General features: G+C 40.6%; 2 protein-coding genes across 4 annotated transcripts in view; one reads left to right on the plus strand and one right to left on the minus strand.

Annotated features, from left to right (window-relative positions):
* The window catches only part of atrnl1b (attractin-like 1b), a 69,105-nt gene extending 54,749 nt beyond the window's left edge, over positions 1–14,356 (minus strand). The window contains exons 1-15 of the mRNA XM_065949632.1: positions 13,172–14,356; positions 9,388–9,471; positions 7,847–7,960; positions 7,500–7,628; positions 6,978–7,186; positions 5,970–6,144; positions 5,088–5,175; positions 4,422–4,677; positions 3,906–4,089; positions 3,648–3,802; positions 3,198–3,282; positions 2,597–2,811; positions 2,355–2,473; positions 2,050–2,182; positions 255–442 (exon numbers count right to left, since the gene is read on the minus strand). Of these exons, the coding sequence (XP_065805704.1) occupies positions 255–442; positions 2,050–2,182; positions 2,355–2,473; positions 2,597–2,811; positions 3,198–3,282; positions 3,648–3,802; positions 3,906–4,089; positions 4,422–4,677; positions 5,088–5,175; positions 5,970–6,144; positions 6,978–7,186; positions 7,500–7,628; positions 7,847–7,960; positions 9,388–9,471; positions 13,172–13,422 (2,385 nt within the window). The 5' untranslated portion in view covers positions 13,423–14,356. The remainder of the gene's footprint in view (positions 1–254; positions 443–2,049; positions 2,183–2,354; positions 2,474–2,596; positions 2,812–3,197; positions 3,283–3,647; positions 3,803–3,905; positions 4,090–4,421; positions 4,678–5,087; positions 5,176–5,969; positions 6,145–6,977; positions 7,187–7,499; positions 7,629–7,846; positions 7,961–9,387; positions 9,472–13,171) is intronic.
* A 5,371-nt stretch (positions 14,357–19,727) lies between these two features.
* The window catches only part of afap1l2 (actin filament associated protein 1-like 2), a 40,149-nt gene continuing 36,595 nt past the window's right edge, over positions 19,728–23,281 (plus strand). For 2 of the 3 annotated variants that reach the window (XM_065949605.1, XM_020651196.3), the window contains exon 1: positions 19,729–19,958. In XM_065949605.1, coding sequence (XP_065805677.1) covers positions 19,943–19,958 — 16 coding nt within the window. In that variant the 5' untranslated portion in view covers positions 19,729–19,942. Of the gene's footprint in view, positions 19,959–23,281 lie in introns of all 3 variants that reach the window. The other variant, XM_065949606.1, reaches the window with a different exon arrangement.

Genomic DNA, 23,281 nt, shown 5'->3' on the forward strand with positions numbered 1-23,281 from the left:
CTGTTTCAATTCTCAATTCCCCCAAGTTAACTTCAACATTCATGTTTGTACTGTATATACCCCCTGTTTTTATTTTTATTTATCTTATCTATTCTGTTTAATGTGTATTTGAGCTTTCTTGTCTGTGCTGCTGTAACGCCCGAATTTCCCCTCTGGGGATCAATAAAGTACTATCCTATCCTATCCTATCCTATATCTCACTCAAATGTTTACACATTTCTGCAGCTTTGTTAAATTCTTTTAAAAATGTTTACCTTGTCATGTTGCTGCAGCTTCTTAAGCTCCTCAAGCACAAAGTCCACTTGTTTGGAGGTGGTGAGCGAGGCGATGTTCCCGTTGAGGTTCTTGCAGTAGTGTTGGGCATTGTCGTAACTCTCCCGGCTGGAGTTGATCCTCAGGCAGGCCTCCCCCACCTGGCTCCATCCCTCGCTGCACTGCTGGGCTGGAAGAGGATGAGAGGAGGTATGAGTATAGGTATAAAATGTGTTAGATCATTGGTTCCAAACCTGAAATCCCCTGCCCCTCTCAAGGGACGGCAAAGAATTCAAGGGGTGATCACGCCTCGTCCTTTAATTCATTTTCACCAATGTCTCACCAGCTGTCAACTTCTTCTGATTCACTTCTGTCACGTTACTCTCATTCGTTTCACCATCGTCAGAGGTCATGAAGTAGCGGTGCGATGAGTCAAATAAGCAGGGAAATTTGTTTAGTGCTCCATTATTTTCGATAATTGTATAACAGGTATCACCTCTTTTCACCCCTATGGACAAAATTTTAGTCCTTTACATTTTTTAAAAATCAGTACTACGTCAACATCTGGGGTACGGCAGGGCCATGAATGTCAATCTCTGAGGACATTATTCAAGACTCTTTGCCCCAATTGTTTAGAAAGAGCAACAGCCAAATGGGTCCATTATTCCACCGACTAATGTTGCAGCTTCAATCACAACTCAAAGTCAGGGACAGATGTTTGCAATTTAAGGGAAATTGAATCACTAAGCTTGCAATGAATAGATTTTCTGGCCACTTGGGGGATGATAAAAAAAAAAAAAAAAAGTTAATTGATATGCTGAACTTGTTTACTTGGTAAACAGTTGCCTATTTACAAATTAAGCAGTTATGGAGCAACATTATTATTAATTTGGAGTCTGGCTTCTGCCTACCTGCACCATGACAGACTAAAGAGATAACCAGCGCGTCTTAAACCATTTCATTTTTTAAGATTAAGATTAAGATTTACTTTTATTGATCCCACAAGGGGAAATTCTGTTTTTACTGATTTCTGACTTTTGATGTTTGCAGCTGATCACATAGAGTTAAGTAGATTTGAAAGTTGTTTTTTACCAGACAGAGCTACCTGGTGCTAAAACATATCCCATTATTAAGCGCTTCTTCTAAAATATGATAGGTGCTCATTTAGATTAATGTGTTTGTGTGCATGCAGACTCATGTGTTTCATCATCACGTGTTTTGTATGTATGTATGTATGTGTGTGTGTGTGTGTGTGTGTGTGTGTGTGTGTGTGTGTGTGTGTGTGTGTGTGTGTGTGTGTGTGTGTGTGTGTGTGTGTGTGTGTGTGTGTGTGTGTATCCTGCTGACGCTTCCTTTCAGGGCTGATGCACACACAGACACGCACACATGATTTGCAGCTCCAACTGCTGCTACTAGGCCTTTAGGTGACAGGACTTCATGAAATGAAAATGATGGATAAACCGACAGCACCAATTCTTCAGATTCAGCCCAAAGTCAACATTTGAGAGCGAGAGAGGGTGGAGAGAGAGAGAGAGAGAGTGGCAAAGTAAACATGCTGTCATATCTGATAAACAACATCAGGGTGACATCTTGAAAGAACATCTCTGCAAATACCAGATGGTGTCTTTAAATCACACGTCCAGTACACCATGCAAACCCTGATAGTTGAAATGAAAGAGTATGTCTTTAAATAAATCCATCAGGTTGGAAATCTAATCCTTAAGCCTAGAATAAGATAGTGTGTGTTCATGTGTGTGGAAATTTTTTTTTTTTAAGGGGATCAGATGCCTCTCTCACCAGGTAAAGCGTGACACTCTGACTGATTCTGGTCCCAGTGACAGTTGAGATTTAGCGAGCAGCTCTTGCAGTTTGCGAGCTTGCTGCACTCCTGCTCGTTCCTCACAGGGCACTCTGTGAAGTTCTTCACGTTCTACAACAAAAGAGAAAAGAGTTCAAACAGAAAGAAAGAGGATAATGCATGTATTACAGTTTCAGTCGATGAGGAGGAATTGAAAAAAATATGAAAAAGTGTTTCTGCGTGAGCAATTCAGAGCTCAACAAAAGACTAGAAGTGCTCTGTCGCCCCCTGATGGACGACTTACAGAGGTGCAGTTGCTGGAAGCAGAGATGCACTTCTTGTCATCACACCACTGGCACCCATTGGTGTTGGCTGTACAGCTGGCGCAGTCTGAGAACCGATAGCACCGCTCGTCCACTGTGACTTAAAACAGATTGTGAGAGAGTATTCGTTGTAAGAAGAAGGTCTTTTTTTTTTTTTTTTTGCAGTTCTGTAAAAGAAGGAGGAACTAGAAAGATATCAAAGAGGTTTGGATGTGTGTCTAACCAGCTTTAGGGGGGCAGAAAGAGGCAGGCGCGAGGCTTTCAGTGGCCATGCTGGGTTCCCAGGGGAGACAGCGGCCACTGCTCCAGATGCAGCGGACCCCTGGGCCGGCCTGCACACAACCCTCCTCTGCCAAGAAGGCCTGGCAGCTGGGGGGTCGGTAAACAAGCACATCGTTGAGCAGCATGCCAGAGAAGCCTCCGAACACATACATGGACCTGGCAAAAAGAAACAGGAGAACAGAGTATAAAATATAAGAAAAGATCAAACTTGAACGGTGCTTCTAACACAATAGAATACCTCCGAAAAAAAAAAAAAAAGGAAAAAAAAAAAAAAAAGACAACTAAAAGGCAGTGACATGTTAAGTTAAGCTCCTTAACAAGATATATGTACTGATGAGTAAATGATGTGTTACTGGGTCAATATTGTGCATGCTAACACAAATGAACTGATTTTTCACAGAAAAACTAGAGTTGGTTTGTCACACTTTTGTAAATGTTTTGAGCATCAGCAACAGAGACACCTAGCTCAAAAGCCACAACGTGAATATATTTAAGATTTGACCGGGATATGTGTCTAGTGTTTGTCTGTTAGAAAGACTCACCCATTGCTGACCACAGCAGAGTGACCAAAGCGGTTGACGTCCCGGTGCAGGTCTGGCTTAGACAGCAGCGTCCACTCATCACAAGCTGAGGACAAAATGTATGTAAAGGTGACTTTCATGTGTCTCTAAACTTACATAAATGTATCTAAAAAATCTAAATGTACTTTTTTTTCCTTTTTAAAATTTTAATAAACTTGTGTCCTCAAACTTGAGAATTGAATGCTAGATTAATTTTATCAATCACGTTATCAAATTGTGGAGTGTACATTCTCAGATCTTTTAATTCTATTATCATCCACAAATCTGATCTTTCACTGGTACCAAAAGAATTTAGAAAAACACTTAGCGGAACATGAATCAAAGTTTGTTTCCATCCTGTTCCCAAGTTACAGTATGTGTCAGGTTACTTTTCAAACTGTGACAATATGTCACACTCAATATGAGACCTACCGATGTCGTATGCGAGAAAGTCCGCTGAGAAACACTTGGCTCCATTGCTGAGGGAAGTGTCGTTGTGTGTGTTGCCTCCGAAGAAGAGGAGGGTACCGCTGAGGAGCACAGCCGAGTGAAGGTACCGAGGATAGCCGCTTTCTCTTAAAATGAACCTAAAACAAGTCATCCAGGGCACAAAACGTTTAACACGCAGTGTCATACACGGAGATTAAAGAAAAAAAAAAAAAGGTAAAACGTGTGTATGTGTTGATTTACCATGTCCGGGCATTAACGTCATATCGGTAGAGGTCGTCCACAAGGCCGAATTTGTTGGCGGGCAGCGCCTTGTAGCCGCCGTGTACATACACGCTTCCACTGGCGACATCGTATGTGCTGCTGTGACCGTAACCTCCCTGAGGAACAGCTCCTTTGGTTTCAGGCACTAACCACGTGTTGGACTCTGACAAGGACACAAACACATGCAGGAAACTTTTAATACAGAGGAGAGAACGTCCTTCACCTATAAAACAAGCTATTTTATCTAGACAAAGGACAGGAATCAGATGACAGCATCTTTTGTATATGGAGGAAGCTGGACTTTTCACCATTAAAATCCTGATCGCTGTGTGCTCATGAGAACTTAAAGGTTGCTATTTCTTTATTGTTACATGTTGCTGATGATTATTATGATAATTATTATTATTCTTAGCTTCTAGTATCCAAAAAATACAATTCTAAGGATACACTGATCAGATTTAAAATGTCATGCCGTGTCTTATAGCACCGACTCACTCGGGTTGTACTCCTGAACGTTGCTGACGTAGCTGTATATGGAGGAGTAGCCGAAGATGACCAGCATAACGGCCTCGCCCTCCTCCAGCAGGACGCAGTGAGCCGAGTGACCCTCCACGGCGTAAATCTGAGCCTGAGGGCCGACCGCGGGGTTTCTCCGCTGCCACGTCCGACTCAGTATGTTGAAGGCCCACAGCTCGTCCGTCACGTTCCCCCAGCCGGCCTCCAGTTTCCCTCCAAACATAAAGATATCATCCTGAGAGGAAGAGGAGAGATTTAGTGCGTTACAGCTGTGTTTAAAGTAGCATGCTGAGAAGCTGGAGTTTGCTGTAATAAAAGTGAGAGGGAAGATTTAAGGGTACCAAATGGTCCAGGTCCTGACTTTACACTTCATAGATTATAGAATATTAAAAAGAGTAACAGTGCAGACTTACAGCACCATTTTTCTAGTAGTTTTTTAGCTTTGTGTTTGAATATATGTTGCAACAGGCAGTGTTATCAGATGACTGAAAATCCTTCCTTTATCTGTGGGCAAACTTTTTGTATTTCTATTTATGTCTCCCATCCTCCTTAAACCAGTTGTGTGTTCTGTACCCACAGAGGTTTAAGCCCATCTATGTGTGTGTGTGAGAGTGTGAGAGTGTGTGTGTGTGTGTGTTTGTTTACCTGGTAGGCAGCAAGTGAGTGGCCGTATCTTGGCACAGGGCCGCTGTTGATGGGAACTGTGTTCCAGATGCCGCTCTCCAGGTTGTAGCTGCAGGGCAAAGCGATAAAACGTGAATCGGTATGAAAATGCAGAACAGAAAACACACTTTTACAACCAGCATGCTAAAACTATGAAGACTTGTCTTTGTTCATTTTTTAACCTCAAGCCATTGGTTTTTAACGCCTTAATCAGCTGATTTGGATCAAAATGTCCATTGTTTGAGTTCGATATTAACTTTGCTTTTGTTGACCGTTTTCTTTTATCTGAACATCGAATCCGTTTTCTTTTTACACTTCTTATATACATTTTTTTCCTATGTTTGTTGATGTTTTCTTGACTTCATGTTGCATGGTTACTGTGTTCTATAAATAATTACAGACACTATAGCTTAGCCCATAGCTTTCACTGCTTTGCACCCAGACGAGACAAAGCCTGTATTGATAAATGATCGCCCCCCCAACACCTAGTTTGAAACAATACAACTGTAAGGGTTTTCACCAGAGGGCCATATGCTCAGTTCTTATTGTGTAGACTCATTCAGACACAGGAAACTAAACAGACATTCAGTAAAAATAACCTTAAGCGTTAGTCCTGTGGCTCTGAGCGAGGATGTGACTCAGGCCAGAGGTCAGTTCTGCATTATATCTTCAGGGAACATGAAATACTTACAAGTCAGTTTAGCTGATTGGCTGCATTATCTTTACATTCACAAACACAGGACAGGGGATCTGGTCGTCCAAACACTGGGCTTGTATTTTCTATCCAGACATGTGGGTCTAATAGTTGTCTGATAAAAATCTTTGCTTATGTTAAAAAAAACAATAAATGTATCTGTGACCTACTTGAGAATCATCTGGAACGAGCTGTAGTTGAAGGTGTATCCGCCCACCACCCACATGACCTTCTCCTGCACCACGGCCTTATGGGAAGCTCTGGCGAGTGATGTCCCGAAGGGTTTGACGCTTGGTAGGACCCAGAAGGACTCCGTCGAGGGAACGGTTAGAGCGCAGTCTGGGCCTACCAGAGAGGATAAAGGAAGAAAATGTCAGAGGGGTTAATCATACCGAAAATACACTGACAAAAGATCTTTCACTGGCCGTTTTAAAAAACAAACAAAAATCAATGAATTCTCATCAGTTCATGTCATGCCATGCTTTTTGGATGTCAGAGGAAGGTGGGGGGGCTGACTGAGATGTATTTATGTTTCCTCTATTCAAAGGTGACCCACTTCATAATATAAAGCTGCATATTCTGACACTCTGAAAGGACCCAAATGTCCTACTTCAGTAAAACTCTAAAGAGAAAAACACACTGAAGCCTAAAGAAAAGTCTGACCACTCCTTGATCTGACACAACACTCAGACAAACGTAAAAAAAAAAAAAAAAGTGAAACTATGTTGCACGAGGGTCTTGGTGTTAAGGTGTATGACTCCACTAATGATTCTGTCAAGTTTCATCCCGTGGTTCGCTCCAGCTGTAGGCTCATAATTACACACTGTCACAGGGTCTTATAGACATGCTTCCAATCAGTGTTATGACAAAACACAAAACACAGCTGTTCACACTTGTTGGCTAACAGATTCCTCATTATTACTTCCTTCATAATGGTCACTGGAGGAGACAAGGAGGGAGTGGCAACATTTCAAAACCTGTTGTAAAAGTTTGCCAGCAGTGTTTTCAGTGTTGGGGAGTTAATGTTGAAATTTCTTCTTTCTTTTTTCTTTTTTCCCATCGCAATTTTACTAATCTATTTGTGGCGGGATCTAAATTAAGATCAGGATTTTATTAGCTGAAAGCAAAGCGTGTTATTCCACGCAGAATTCACCTGTTAAGGTTTGATTCATGCTCACCTTGCCAGCTCTCGTTACAGACGCACAACTTCTCGCCGGTGAGGTCGCAGTACCCGTGGTCAGGGCTGCCGCAGTTGTTCCTGCAGTATGGGATGTCACAGGCCTCCCCTTTCCAGTACTTGTCGCATTCACAGTACACTCTGCTGGCTGCCGAGTTACCGGGCGTGCACTTCCCGTGGCCGGAGCAGTTGTTGGGACATGAGTTGACCCTGGGTATAAGATGTTCTTATTAAACCACATCGTATGAGCTTTACTTTGAGGAGGACTGATGAGTATCATGTAGAATTTGGTGAAGGCAAGCAGGGTTAAAGATAGGTCAAAGATGAAACACTATAGTTAGTGTCATGGGATAAAGAAACATGTTACCGCCCCTCATCGGCTAGGTGAAATAAACGGATCTTTGTCATAAATTAAATCGGAAAAATGTATTAAAACAGAAAAGGGGCAAAGACACAACCTCAATGAAATCAGTCTTGCTGAGGAGCTCCACATTTGTTGCTGTGGATGTTAATGGATACTTACGAGTAAAATATTTCAAATCCTGTCAAGTTATAGGCAGCATCGCTAAAAAAGTGTAGTAGTGCGTAGCCTGAAGTCGTCTCAACTTCAGGAACCGTCTCATTTCCTCGTACTTCCAGCACGATGAGACCGCTGCAGAAAGAAGCGAGAAATATGTTAGAATCATTTTCTCAAAACACACACACACACACACACACCTAGTTACTGTAACAAATCCATACGTCTCTGAATAAGCGGACACGTACTTGTAATTTCTTCTGACCTCAGATTTCTGTCACCACAACATTTTAAATTGCACTTGAAAACATTCATGTAATACATCATGTAGTGACACTTTGGAGATTCCTCACCTGAAAACAGCAACCAGAGGGGCAAATATCGAGTCCCCATCGTACACGTACATATGGTCCCAACTGCATTCTGTGGCAAAGTGGTTAAATCTTAGCCGAAGAACCGCATTTGGACTGCAGGAGAGAAAAACAGATATTTTAAGATACATGCATGAACGGTTGAACTGCTCACACAGGCCTCCCACAGAAATCAGTGCAGAGTTCAGACTTGCAGGCATTCTTTGTCTCTGATAACAATCACAATGCTCATTTTGTAGAAGTCAAACTGAAACTGACTCATTAAAAAAAGCATTACAGAGTGGTGTATCACTCTTCAGGCTGGCCCTAGTTGGGTCAACGTAGAAAGCAGCCCAGTTCTCAGTTTATTCACAGGGCCCTCATTGGTCAACTCCCTCCTTATCTGACTTCTCCTCTGTCCATAAACATCTCTATCCATACAACTAGATCTCAAAACTGGGTCACTTTAAAAATACAGAGGCTTAGGACAGAATGGGGAAAGACTGCTTTTAGTGTCGCTGCACCTTTAATGTGGAACAATTTTCAAAAGACCGCTAAGTTGCCTTCTTCGATATCATACTTTGTTTTAAAGGGAGAATGTGCAACTTCTCGATCCAGTCAGTGTCACCACTGAGCACCAAAACAAACTGCTGTTTTGGTGACTCCGCTGCCAAACCGAAGCCTCTGTTCTCCCTCCAGCGGCACACCTCCAACCCCTCTCCACTCGCGTCCGCATGAAGGAGTTTTCAAATATAGCTCACCATGATTAAGCTCCATCAAGCACAAGCGGCTTATAAAGTTGTCCTTTGCTCGAATTGCAATTGCCTGTGGCCCGCATTGTTGTGTCAGCACACTTTAATAGCTTGTGGCTTCACACTGCATGTAAATTGGCACGGACTGATCAAAAAATGATTAGGTAACATCCAAATAGATCGGGAACATCTCACCTTGCTTTAGTTAACAATTCAAAAGTATCCCTCACAGAGAACCTCCACTTTGGTCTGTTTCTTGCTGTTAATCTCCTTGTCTGACACCTACCCTGCAGCAGCTTTTAAAGACATTTAAAAAAACTTAATAGAAATAATTAATCGTCTTCCTGATGGTCTGCTTTTGTAGCTCTTAAAGAGACATTAGAATGAATTGAAGTCTGTCCATAGACAGATAAAAAAAAAACTCATCTCAGGATGTTCTGCTCAGTTTATTTTGAAAGAGACTAATCTTGGTTTGTTTCCCCATCTTTTTTTTTTTTTTTTTTCCCCAGACAGCCCTCTCCTCTCCATCCTTGTTTCCACACAGTGTCTGTGGTTGCCATGACAATTAAAAGCATGAACAGGTAGTGATTCTTCCTCTCTCTGACTGAAGACTGGTTTTGGTCAGAACACACCTCATAGACCTGAGCGTCACATTAATCTGTGTGTGCAACAACTGGGGTGCTGATCAGCTTTTTTTTTTTTTGGATCGCTTTCATCAGTTTACACAGTAATTAAATTGAGTACTGTCTGCTTCAGCTTCAGCAGCACATAGTCATTTATAGAAGCACTTACTAGCCCTCGATGAGCCAGGTGCACTTTGTTTTGTACTTGTAGTTGATTGGACCATCTGTGAGGTATCCTGAGGGCTCCGTCAACCTGAAACAGAAGCATCAGAACGGCAGTAAGTTAGCAAGTGTAGAAAGGTCAAAGGAGGACAAAAATTTGCTTTTTCATCACGGAAAATGATCTTTGTCATGGATTTCTTAAGGACTGTACACACCAGCTAAGTTTTTCTATTTGAACTTCCTTTAAATCTTTGTCATATATTAGTGATTTATCACTGATCACGGTGCAAATTTTACTTTTTGGTGCATTTTTCCAGGTTTTCATTATAGCAGAAATAAGATGTCATTTCAGTTAACTGATGATTAAATATGGAGTAAAATTACAAGGTTTTCAAGGCTGGTAAAAACATTTTTTTTAACTTCAAAACCAGGAGAAATGACATCAAAATGTAAACAACTACTTTTCTGTTTTGTATTTCTACTTTGCAAGAGTTTACAGATCAAGGATGTCATTTATAAAGCATCAGAAAAGAAGAAAAGATGAACAAAGCTACAAACTCTGATAATGAGAGATTTTTTTTTTTTGATGTTTAATGGCAGCACAGAAGTGTACTTTTCTTATTCTTTGATCTAATTTCCTGGTACACTGTTTTCTTCTAAACGTAGACCCAAGTGTCCCACGCAGCTTTTCACTTCCCCAGGATGAAGACAAAAAAGCCCAGGGTCAGAACAAACGCTTCAATCAGCTGATCCTCTGCCTGCTAGTCTTCATTCTTTCAAGTCACATCCTGGAAACAATTTTCAACAAGTACTCCTTCCACACACAGAATAAGACAACAAGCGTGCGCGCGTGTGCGTCCAACAATGATGGACGGACTTTCATCACTGTCCCACATCACAAGAAATGAGAGTTGTGTGTTTCCCAGCCACCAAGCCGAGCGATTACACTCAGGAATCAACTCAACATGATGAGAACAGATAACCCTAAAAAAAAACTGTCTGGATGCTCTGATTTGTATTCTGCATTTAAAAGGGGATCAGACTGCTCTTCAAAGGCAGTCATGTGGGTATCGAAGTTGGGACAAATACTTGGTAAAAGACACAAAATAAACATCTGTCAGTTGTCCTGCTACCTGCAGTAACATTCAGGCCTGACACCCCTACAGCCCTGGTGCTTTTATATCTCACTCTGAATGACTCACAGATACATACTAGGCTCTCTCATGGGTGGTCTAAGAGAAACACTGGAGTTGATTTGTTTTCTCTTTTAAGTCCTTCACATCTAAAAAGGACAGTTTGGATGCTTCAAATGGAACAGCTAGTTACAATTTGAAAGATTCTTTGTAACTTTGTTCATGACTTGCAACACAAAAGCAATTTATTAATATAGTTGCAGTACACTCGAGGTGCATGTACAAATTGATTGTAAATCATGGGTCATGTGTTGCCGCAAGCAGAACGCAGCCAGAAGTGAGTTAGCGGCCATTCAGACTGACTGTGATGCATTTTTCATGCTACTCTGTCGAACAACTAGAATCCGGTGATAAAAAGATCATAAACTGATCTTTTATCTGTGAGGCTGGTTTAGAATTTCACACTCGTCATAAGAGAAGCCACAGCTTGTTTATGGCGCGGGGAAGGAGCGTGTAATTAATCACATCTCTTTTCCAACCAGTTCAATTCTCACTTTTCAGCAAATCTGTTTCCCAAGTGATGGGAGGTTATTCCCTCCCCAACACGCCTGTTGACAGCAGATACAAAACCTCAGACACATCAGAGGCCATGGTAATTACTGCCATCAGAGCACTCCTGTACCACAGAGTGCAGCTCAGGTGTACTGAAAGGCCATTAGTCGCTCCTGTCAAGATGAAAATTATAATTAAAAGGCAGTTTGACATTTATCCTCAGCTCGCTAGGTTCACCGCCGCTTATTTTTCCAGATACTTGCTTCGTCAGGAGGATGTAATGGCGTCTACCTGTGACCATCTCTGGCATATTCTTCCAATTAGGGTACAACCGACATTCACTCGACCACCATACGAGCTGCAGCGGAAATGCAAAATCAATCAGTTGAACAGGCGTCCCCGCAGCCACTTTGGGCTACTTTCTCTGGCAAAAGCAAAAGGAACCTATTAGTCTAACAACTGCACTCAATCATTTCCTTGTCCCATTGACACCCATGCAGTTCCAAACACTTTCCTTTATTGTAGTGGAGAAACCATGAAGCGCACAAAACGAAATCATGTGGAGAGAATCAATATCAGTGATGTGATTTATACGTGCTAATATCTCCAGTGCACATAGATGGATGAAGCACAACAGCAGAAGGGGATGAGAGGGTGTCAAAAAGTCAATCAATCTTATCTAATCTCCTACCGTGATCGTCTACCTGAACAGCAGCAGGCAACTTGACGTCCTCTCCTGAGGTTCAGACTGTGACGGGCCATTTGTGACATTTATACAATAAATGACTCAACGAGGAAATAACTGCTCGATTAATCAACGATCAAATTAATTACTCTTAAGAGAGCCTGCGAATACTGGATTTTTCCGACAGCTATGGATACATATTTTTTAGAGGGGGAAATGTCCTCGACTACTGTTATTGTGGCCGGTACAGTTGAATGAGAATAGACATGTGAGATGTGGATTTTTGCAACAATTCAACTTTACAATGATACTGAGAAGCTGCTTTTTCAAAAAAAAAAAAAAAAAATGTAAGAACAGCTGAAGAGAGACAGTAAATGTTGGGAGGAAAGAGTGGTGGACGGTAAAGCCTCTGTTCTTTGGAAGGCCGGCATAACCACCAGGCTATGCGGCACCCCTTAACCACAAACTATATTAATATATATTTTCATCAACGACATAGCCAACCGATTCTAAAACCACCTTCTGCACAACGGTGACTTTCTCCCAATGGGCGAAATATTAGGAACACAACTCCACGTACACCACCACCCACTACGACCTCAAAATTAAATATTGAGCAGAACTATCCCCTTTCTGACTATGTCAACAAAAACTGAAAATGTAGAAGCTTCTAAAAAAAACCAAAAAAAAAACACATTCGAGGTAGAACTGTTGTATTGGATTGCATTAGATACCACAGGTGGACATGATGTTACAGCTGTGTATCTGGGATAGGTTGATATCGTCCCTGCTGTGGCATAATAAACAACAGTCGGATCAGAATATCATAAACAAAAAATATCAACTTTGAGTTTACTTTTACCGCAGCTTTGTCTTGTGCTGGTTTCTTTTTTTAACCCATTTCCATTCAATATGTGGGTCACATTATGTATCGGAGGAAGTCCTTTATTTTTTTAGAGATCAACAGGTCGTGTTTGCTGCCTACTTGTTCACAACATATACCACTTGTAACTGAGAATAAACCAAAGCATGTAAAGGCATTTTCATTCATCTTTCAAATGTTGTCATTATATGCAAAGCAGCCTCACAAGAACCTTGGCGTACACAGATGCCTGCCAATGATTTCTACTGGCACTATTAAATAGGTGCTGGCTTTTACTGTTACTGTTCAAATGCAAGGAAATCTAGTTTGATAGAAATCCACTATACAGCACAACAGTGTGTACACAGACGCATAAACAGACTTAAAGAAAAGAAGCTCACTTTGACTGTAATAAACAGAGACCATGTTTGCATGGATCAGACCATTTCTAAAGTGGAAGAAGAAAAGAAATCAAAAAAAAAAAAAACAGTGTCCTTGAGAGGAGTCTGCGGTTGTTGCAAAGATTAAATAAAAAGATGCGTGTTGTAATTCCACTTACTTGAACCTCCCCTGGCAGTGCTGGCACTGGTCTCCCACCCATCCTCGGTCACAGACGCAGGATCCGTTGACACATTTTCCAGAGAGGCAATTCTTGTCGCACGGTTTGGCCGGAGAGGCGTGCGTGAACAGGACGAAGCAAAACAAAACGTAGACCACCAGATATGTGTTGAGACCCCGCATGTTGCTTTGTGCGGCCGGTCTGGGTCCGAACAGAAACAGTTTCGTCCTACATATCCCCCCAGGATCCATTTTTTTCTTTGCTCCAGGGTCGACCAAGCCGGAGTGAAACACCGGGGGCCTTTTTCGGTCTGCTTTTAGACCGAGAGAGAGAGAGAGAGAGAGAGAGAGAAAGCCTCGGCTACTCAGGCAGTTTTGTTTATAACAAAGAAGTCCTGCATATTCGAGCGCACGGCATACTTATATTCGGGCTTAGCTACGCCTGTTTACAAAAAAAGCTTTGCACGAAATGGCTAAGAAAATGCTAAATTGGCTAGGTGGGTTTTTTTTTTTTTTTTAAAGACAAAGCTGCTTGTTTTAACCGCATGCATAGATTTGTAGTGGGAGGAATTCCCCTAACCTCTTGTTGGGGAAAAAAAACAATTTAAAAAGCTATTTCAGGAGCTGACTCGTTTAATAATGTGACTAGTCAACACATTATTTATTAGCCAATGTAGCTTATGTGCAGTTTGGCCTCTGCTGGGTAATGTAACGTTACTGCATTGATTCAAGACCACTTTCTTCCAAATGCCACTTCAGCAGCCATTTTAACGCGTAAACAATCCTCCAAACTGAACCAGGGATGTATCATTGTATTTCTGCGATGGCACTTCCACAAGCTGCTACAATGTCGCTGGATCTTGCGCACGGAAGAACAAAGGGTTGGTGGTGTTTGTAGCCCCGGACCAGTGCGAGGGCTGCCGCAGTCAACATGGATGTGGCGGTGATGTGGGAACCGGAGGGCTATTCTCGCCGACTGGGGGGCATTTGGTTGATCCTACTTGGTCAATTCCCGCAGAAAATTCAAACACCCTTCAAACGTAGACTCCACTGGTGGCGGCAATGTGTGGTGGCGTCTCCTCGTATTCCAGTTGTCGGGTAAAAAAGCTCCTCTGTGACTCTCAAAACATGACAAAAATCGGGAGCGATGGATTTGATAGCGCAGCGACACTACACAGTTCCTCAGGTTGCACAAAACTAAACACAAGCTGCGCGTGCGCACTGGAAAAGGGTTCGATTTAAAGGTACAGTGTCCTAATAAAACCCATTAAACTAGAATGCGGCACTCAAACTTTGATGTGTGATGAATGTTTCCCGGCACATAACTGAATTCCCATTATAAACAACATGTTATATCGTTTTCGTGTTTTCACTTATGCACAAAATCAGAACTTACATTACATTGAAATGTTGTTGCTGTTAAGTGGTTTAAATGTTGACTTTGTTAACCCTTCTCAAAAGTAAACTAAAGAATATTACGACTGTGGACAAGCACGCAGTTGATAGAAAATCCCTTTCCCATTTAACAATGGTTAACTTGTAGTTAGTTCCTTATTCATATCTTATACGTTTCCTATTTACCATTTTTTCCTTTTTATTTATCAACAAGTTGTTCCTTATTCCCACCCTTGTAACTACATTTTTCAAAACGCAAAAGATAAAGTAGGCCTAGTTGTTAGTTACTCATATCACTTATTTGTTCCAAAGGAATGATGCAACATTTTTAAAGCATACCAACAAGGGAACATTTTCAAGTGCATAAAAACACAGCCACATGTGTCATCCTTTAAGTGTACTCTGTCAAGTACACACTTTCAAGTGTTCAATGTCAAATACATAAAGTGCATTAGCACATCTTTTTAAGTGCACACTTCCGAATGTACAGTGCAGCCTTACAAGTACAGTATACGTTTTTAAGTGGATAGTGCACACTTGCAACAAACTTACAAGTCCACACTAACAAGTGCAATAGGACGCTTTTTCAATTTCACACTAAAAAGTGCATATGTAGCCAATGTAAAGAAGTGTACACTTTTAAGTACAAATGTAGGCGTACATTTTCAACTGCACACTTACAAGTGCAAACTTTCAAGGGAGTGTTTTCAGTGTGGGGTTAGCTGTCAAGTGTGTTCAATCTGGGCTCAGGGCTGCGTCGTACAACTCTTGGGCAACTTTTTGTCAGCTGTGGCAGCTGTTGCTCACTGGTAGAATTGGTATTCTCTCAAGGTTGAGGGTTTGATCCCCCAGTGTTCCCGGATGAGACTAAACCCACAATTGCTCCTGCTGCTGTGTCAGCGGTGTGGGAGTGTGTATGAATGGGATTAGTTAATACTGATGGACACTTTACATAGCAGCCTCTTCCATCAGTGTGTGAATGTGGTGTGAATGGGTGAATGTGACGTGCAGTGTAAAAAGCCCTTGAAGAAGTCAGAAGACAAGAAAAGTGCTTTACAAGCCTAATTCAAGAGAAATGTGTTTCTGTTTATGTCTACCTATGTCCAGTGATTTCATTGCAGATAGAGTGCAGCATTTGAGTGATTGTTCTACAAGAATTTGGAATGCATTATGCAAAAAGTCTTTGCTGAATTACAGATCAAAACATATAGGGATATAAACTTTTGACTCAAGTTTACAATACTGGAACATGGTCAACACTTACAAGTAAAATGCACAATTCTTCACCTTTGTTTTTACAAGATGAAAATGATGTTACTCATCATGACAGAGATTCTAATCTAATCTTTCTAATCTAATTTTTAATTATGCAAAAAAAAAAAAAAATCACTTAAACATTGTTTTTTAAACTTTTTTGGTTGATCCAAATTCAAAAACCTTAATTTGTTTAGAGCTGTCCTCAAATTTAGATTTTCACCAGCAGATGGCGATAACGCACAGCAACATCAAGGGATGGCTCCACAAATGTAAGACAGTTGGAAGTTAGAAAAACAGGAGATTCTAATTACATTAACAGTTGACTGCTTAAAGTTCAGTGAACTTATAAAATGAAGGAGGTGACCTTGCATGAAAAATGTCAAGAACCCTGACAGTGAAACAGCTAGATAGAATTCAGCCATTATTATTTTCCAAACATTTTCATTGCTGTTTGTTTAACGGTATAGCGTGTGGCATATTCCCAGCAAAGGGGTATGACAAGAGTTGCTGGTTCATCCTGTTTAAGCAAAAGGAATACAAAATTAAAATTAAAATATTGTAATGAATAGCAATGAAGTAGCAGTGTATATACAGGAAAGGATTCTTTATTAAAGTTATTGGAATAGCTCATATTATTATTTTTATTTAACAATATGTCAATAAACCTATCTAAAGTAAAGTCTTGATACAATGATTCTAAAATAACAATAAATGATTCAATCAAATAATTAAAAGACAGTTCATATATGTGACATATTAGTAATGTGTATTTTTTAGATGTCTAAATTCCAAATCTGTAACGTTATTACTTCTAATGTTATTCTCTCCTAAATTTAGCTTCAACTTATTATGCATTACATAAATCCATCTTTCTAAATACCTGTCCTCTGCAATAAAATCCCTCACAGTGTCCCCTCAAACTAAACCTACCTGACAGATGAGATTTAAACTGTCACAAAAAGTCTGCCTTCAAAATTTTCTGAGCACTCCTGATGAGTCACGCACTTACACTTTGAAGAGCCGCTGTTTATTTTCCACAGAGGTTACCATGAACCTGATCACACGTGAACTAAGAACAATATTATCGCACCATGACTTAACACTCGACTTAATCTGTGGGAGAGCCTCTCTGCGTTTAGTCAGGTGCATGCACCTCAGGGAAACAAGCACCATCTCTACAAGGTGTAGGGTGTCTGAAGCCAGCGCCCTCTGCGTTCTTGGTCTAAATGTTCTTATAACAACATAGAGGTGAAGTGGAGTCGCTGGAAACAACTTTCCTTGGAAATTCCCAGACGTAAAAGTAAGAGGAGGCACATGGTTAAGGCTAGATTAGAAAGAAATACCTCATAAATTGGTGGGGTGTCTCTTTTCAGGGTTGCATTGTGTGTCTGTATGTATGTGTGCAAACATGGGAGAGGCCCCTGAATCATAAAGGGTCCAGGGCTAATTTGGAGTTGAGTTGGTGACCATTGACCTATGATTCACAGCTGAGGAATGCTTTTTGTGCTCCAATCAGTAGCAAAAAAAAAAAAATCTGAAAATCCCCGTCTAAAGTTGCACCTTTGACCCAAAAATGTATTATTGTGAAGTTGAAGTGTCTTTTTGACCCACTTTGAAATATGTTGCACAAATATACACAAACATGTTGACCCTGAATCACAATGAATTTGATTCTTGAAGACATGAAACCAAAAGTCTGCTGCACAAAAGGAATTCCCCTGCTGGATTAACAGGACACCCAGAAAAAGGAAGAGTAGAGGAGAGAAAAGCCAGACCACCCTCGTTTTCAATTCCTGCTGAGCCATCATGCCCGACTTACATTCACACTTTCCCCATTTGCACATGGCTAAATGGTGGAGTGTTGGTGTCACCTGCTGATTCTTGACAGACCTGTTGTGAAGTGAGGTGAATGATACGATACAGCACGATACAATGGCCAACGATCACAATAATATCACACTACAGCGAATCCGAGATAATTGATAAATAACAAAACAATCATTAAATGCTACATCCTAATATGTGATGAATTGATAAACATAAGAAGACACAGTGCTAAGATAAAGTCGAAGGTTAATGTGATTATTCACTGCAATTTGGTTTCACTTTCACCTGTTATCAAGCTTCACCCATCATCTTTCTGTTTTGGCAAATTCATTTCCATTCCCGTTACTGTTATTCATTTCATCACCAAAATGAGGAGTCATGAAGTAGTCCTGCAGTGAGTCAAATTATCAGTGAACTCTGTTTTGAGTATTTATTGTTTTGAAATGAAAAGTTTATATTTGGCACCAGCAATTCGATGGTTATATCACCTGACCTGAGTCAGAATGGTGTATCTATATTTTGTCCCGCCCCAAGTGAAGCCTGCACCAAGAGTCAGAAAAAATGTTTGATCTGTTTCATTTTTTGCACGAATGAAACATGAAAAATGGCTAAAGAAGCACATTACAGACTCTGAGACACTCAAATAAATCAAGGCCAACTTACTGGCTTATTCCGCATGGACTTTCAGATAACATCAGGTAACAACCGACACTAGTGACATTACATAATAACTCTTTTTGAAAATGAAACCTTCCATTCATGGTTGCTGAATAACCACTTCAGCTAACACACACTAGTAATCAGGTTAACATTTTTGTTTTGCTCAAATTTGAAGTTACATTGCATTTTGCTCAAAATTGGAGTCAGGTCAACACAGGTCAACATTTTTTTGTTGAAAATTTGTGTCAGGTGGCTGTTTAAAAAAAAAAAACACTCAAAATTTGATTCAAGTTGTGGGTTACACATGCTTTTCTAAATTTGATCTTGTTGCATTTTGCTGAAAATTAAAGTCAGGTGGGCAATAGCCACTTTTTTTTTGCTCAAAATTAGAATCAGGCCGCTGGTCAACACTTTTCAGATTTATAGGCCTAGCTATTTCTTTTAAAGGTAGCTCATGGTATCAGTGGAGTTTAAAGCCAACACGAAAATCTTTTTTTCTCTTCTGATTCTGAATGACGTCACAGGACTGCCACAGTAATCCAGTTTTGTTTTATGATGAGCTGTGACTAGTGCAATATTAACAAAAACAGACCAAACCAATTCTAGTTTTGCTCCTTTCAAATCATAGGCCCATGACTGTCTCAGAAGCAGTATTAAAATAATCAATTAGCCTAATTATAATATACAAAGTAAGTTAAAAACGGCTCTGGGGATGCTACATACAGTATTTTTACAGTCTGTGGTATAGACCAAAGCAGACGGAGGTTAGCACGTCACACCCTCTGAGCATTTTACGTTACTTTACGTGACATTCCTCTCATACCTTCCTCCGGTCACGGTTCTCCCACGGTTGTTCAGCCGGAAAATTTCACTTCATGTCGCAACAGAAAAATGCTCTGACAGCTCTGAAAGTTCACCACATTCATATCGACGTCCGAGTTTTGTCTTCTATCTCCATTTCCTGTTTATATCGACCTCTCGTGCAGATGAAACGAGTGTTTGCAGACCATTGACCCACTTTTCGGTAATTGTTTATAAAGTAAGGGATATGCTACCCCCAAACTATGCAACAACAAATCCCAAATAGCCTACAGCTTTTCTTCTGGAACTGCAGTGTTCCCTGTATTTCCACGGCTGTAGACACAATTAAGAGCGTAAACAAAGTAGAAGGAAGTGCACCATTTTCTTCTCAGTGTGTAACGTCGTGTAAGTCATTATAAATGTGAAACGCTTTCTATTTGGGATATGAGATGCGGGAACCATAAGGGGGTAACTTTATGACACCCTAAAGCAATAGCTCCTCAGTTTGAAGGTGCCACCGAGCTGAAGTGCGGATGCTCCGTTCGGGGGAGGAGGAGGAGGAGGAGGAGGCGGTGCAGCAAAGCAGATTTAGAAGAGGAGGAAGAAGAGAGCGCTGTCGTTCCGTCACAAAGTCCGCAGCCAGTCGGAGTCCAGACAGTCAGTCAGTCAGTCAGTCAGTCTGTGTATTGTTGGACACCGGAGAGCCGGGCTTGCATTCCGCAGAAGTTGGCTGTCCCATCATCATCGTCACTCAGAAACTTGTCTGCAAACTTTTGTGGATTGTTTGATTTATATGAGAGGAGGAGGAGGATAAGAAGGTGAAGCTCCGGTAATGGAGAAGCACAAAGGTAAGAATAATATTTCATGTTGTGTGTGTGTGTTTTTTTGTTTTTGTTTTTGTCGGGGGTATTGAGGCCAGCTGAGTTCTAAACTGTCTGTGTGTCATCATTCCTGACAATACCTCTGGACATTTCTCCAGCTTACAACAATATTTTTTACAAGTATTTAAAAGTATAAAAAGAACACAATCATTTGATATTTTTTTTCTTGCATTGTTTAAATCATATAAATCAGGAAATAATGTTTTGTTGTTTTTAATTCATTCAAGTCCTTTGTAATGTTGCCATATGTCAGGACATGTAAACACAATGCATTGCTCTTTTTAGTTAAAGGTTTATTGTGTGAACATGAACTTCCAATGGTTCTGCATTGCTTAATAGGCTAATTAAATTTATGTTCTGGCTGGTGTGTAGGACAACTCTATGTTAACAGATTGACAATAATATAACCTGCGTGCAGATAAGCTGATGATTGAAAGCCCTCTGGTTAGGTAATAGAGCTAAAAGAGATAGTCTCTCTTGTTAAACAATGTTGGAACTACTTTGGTTGTTTATACCTTGAAGGACAAGATTATGTTTGTTTGGCTCATTTCGAAATGCCTCCCCTCGAAGTGGTCTGAATAAAATAGTTAACACTGTGGCTACTGATGGATTCCAATAGCAGCAACATTGTTCCCATAGCATTCCTCAAATTCCTGTGGTTATTTGTCCATGAGGGATGAGCAAGGCCATTTAATACTTCCTGATTGACATAAACACAGCGTTTGAGTCCAAAGTGCAGATATAGGCTACAGGTAAAGTGGTTGTCAATGACTGCACCAAACCTATTGTGTAAATGTTCTGAGGGAGAAAAAAGAAGACAACTGTGTGTGGAGTTTTGGCAGACTTTGGGTCCCCCTTATCTAAGTCACTGAACCTGATGGAGAAACTTACTGGTCTGAAAACAATTGCAACTAATCCAAAGGGATGGCCAAAATCTAGCTTTAACATTCCTGCTCTCCAGCTGATCAGACAGCCTATTTACTCCCACACTCTCTCATGCTAAAATCCAGTTTGGCAACGAGCCCAATGCAGAGTGGTTCTCTGCAACTCCCGTGGAGGGGATTACGTTATCGCATGTGGTGGCTTTGGACAAGTCTTTCATTTATGTGTTTATTCATCTGTCCATCACATGAAGACAACAATACTTCAAAAAAGCTGTTGCATTAAATGATGATAAAATAATCTGCAGATTATAGTCTTTTAACACAGTAAATTAAATATTCTCCAGTTTACGTGAAAAAGGAAAGTTTACCTTGGCCTAGTGTGATGAATAACCTTGCATTATGGTTTGTTAGTTTGACCCCATAAACTTTTCATAGATATCAGTTAAAGGGCCTTAAGAATTGCTACAAGCTATTAATGGATTTTTACTGACACCTGGTTGACTAAATTATCGTCAACTGAAAAAGTAAGACGAGCTGAACTGGAAAAGCTGCAGCCCCAAAAAGCTGCATGCCTCAATCGTGTGGATTAGATTTTAACAAAATGTAGAGAGGGGATTTATTTTAATTACAGTATTTATGAGATTACACTGCTTGTCCACTAGGGGAGCTACATCGCTAGATTGATTTACTTCAAGTCAATCTGGCCAAAATCTAAAGTGAGAAAGGGAATAAAGGTACAGCTGAGGACATGTTAAGCCATTCAGGGCAACAGACTTATAACAGAGACTGAGATGGTGTGTGAGGCGGAAAAGTGTACTCTGCAGCACCAGGCAAAAGATTAAATACTAACAGCCACAAGACAACCAGTGGAGGAAGTCAAGGGGAGGGAAACATGGGAAAATCCAGGGAGGCTTATGACAAGGCAAGGCTTTGTTTAGGATTCTGGATGTGCTCTTCTCTTTTTCTGAAACCTGACTCATGCAGGTTTCATTACGTGCACTGGTCTCACTCCTCCTGCCAGGAATGGAGACCAAATTAGTTCAAGCAAAGCAAACGGTGATGTTTTCAGGGATGTGTTTGAGAATCAGTGTAGTACATTTACGCATGTTTACATTAAAACAGCAAATAAACAAAACATTCTGCAAATAATTAAGAAGTTGATACACAGAATTATGAATACGTTTGCTCAATATTTCCATGAAAGGAAATGGACATGTTTGTTGATTTTTTTTGTGGGTTCCTTGCCAGTATTTATTATCTTCCCTTCCTTGTCCGTCAGTGCCTTCCAACTCATGCCAATGCTTATTTTGCTTTCCATGTTACTATGGAGCCATCCGTTTCTGGGTAAAGCACACTGAGCTGCTGCTGCATTACAGTCTCGATGTCCATAGGGTTTGAGCCTCCAGCATCTCCCGTCTTCTCAACAAAAATCTGATTCTGTGATAGGTGGAAAAATTAAATGAGACAAATTAAGACAGACAAACAGATGCATTGATGGAACTTTTTAAATCCAAGGTCCACCCACGTTACACATAAGCAGATACAGTTTACATGTTTACAGACTATTTCAGGTGTTGAGAAATGGCAGGCGATATTGTTTTTTTTTTAAATGTTTGTGTGCAAAGCATTGTGTGTACTTTTTAAAGTACTGAAACAAGTCAGCCCACACGTCATCATGCTAGTGTGTGAAGCAAGTGGAAATGTGGAATAGAAAGCTTTAGGTCTCTATAGCACATTTCCTTCTTAAAAACTGTACGGGTATAATTTTTTTATAACTCATCTTTTTGATGATTAAGGCAACAATTTATGCATAATTAGGCTAAATAATTTGGGTGGCTTATTTGACAGGCAGAAGCGCATTTTTTGCAAGGAACTAGCTTTTGCTTAATCCTGTTACTAACCTTGAATTGTCGTCTTTGTTTGTGTTATTTTCCTCTTCTGGAATATGTTAGCTCAGGAACAAGCTCAACAAGGTAGATGGGCATGATGCAACAACCAAGATATTTATTTGTCCGGCCTCAACTACACCTCTTTGCCTGCCTCTAGCCAAAAGTGTGTAGGAGTCAGCCTTTTCAATATGGTCACCACCATCGTTGGACTCCATAAGTCTTCTTCAGTGGGTGACGTCACTGAGACATCGCCCATGCATGGTGTGAAGTTGATGGCATAGCAGTGCTAAACGCTTGAGCCTGTTTGCTTACATGCACACATTGATAATGCGTACATGCTAATGTTAAGAAGCAAAATGTCACATTTTCATTTAATTGAGCGCCATTTTGGGTCCATTATCCAGTTCTCATAATACATTACTGCGTTTATGGGGGTCAGAATGTAACGTAAGCGTGTTAGCATGCTAGATTGTTGATTAGCGCAACACAAAGGTGTAAAAGTGAAAATCAAACATTA

The sequence above is a fragment of the Labrus bergylta genome, chromosome 21, assembly GCF_963930695.1.
Source record: "Labrus bergylta chromosome 21, fLabBer1.1, whole genome shotgun sequence".
NCBI classification, from domain to species: Eukaryota; Metazoa; Chordata; class Actinopteri; order Labriformes; family Labridae; genus Labrus; species Labrus bergylta.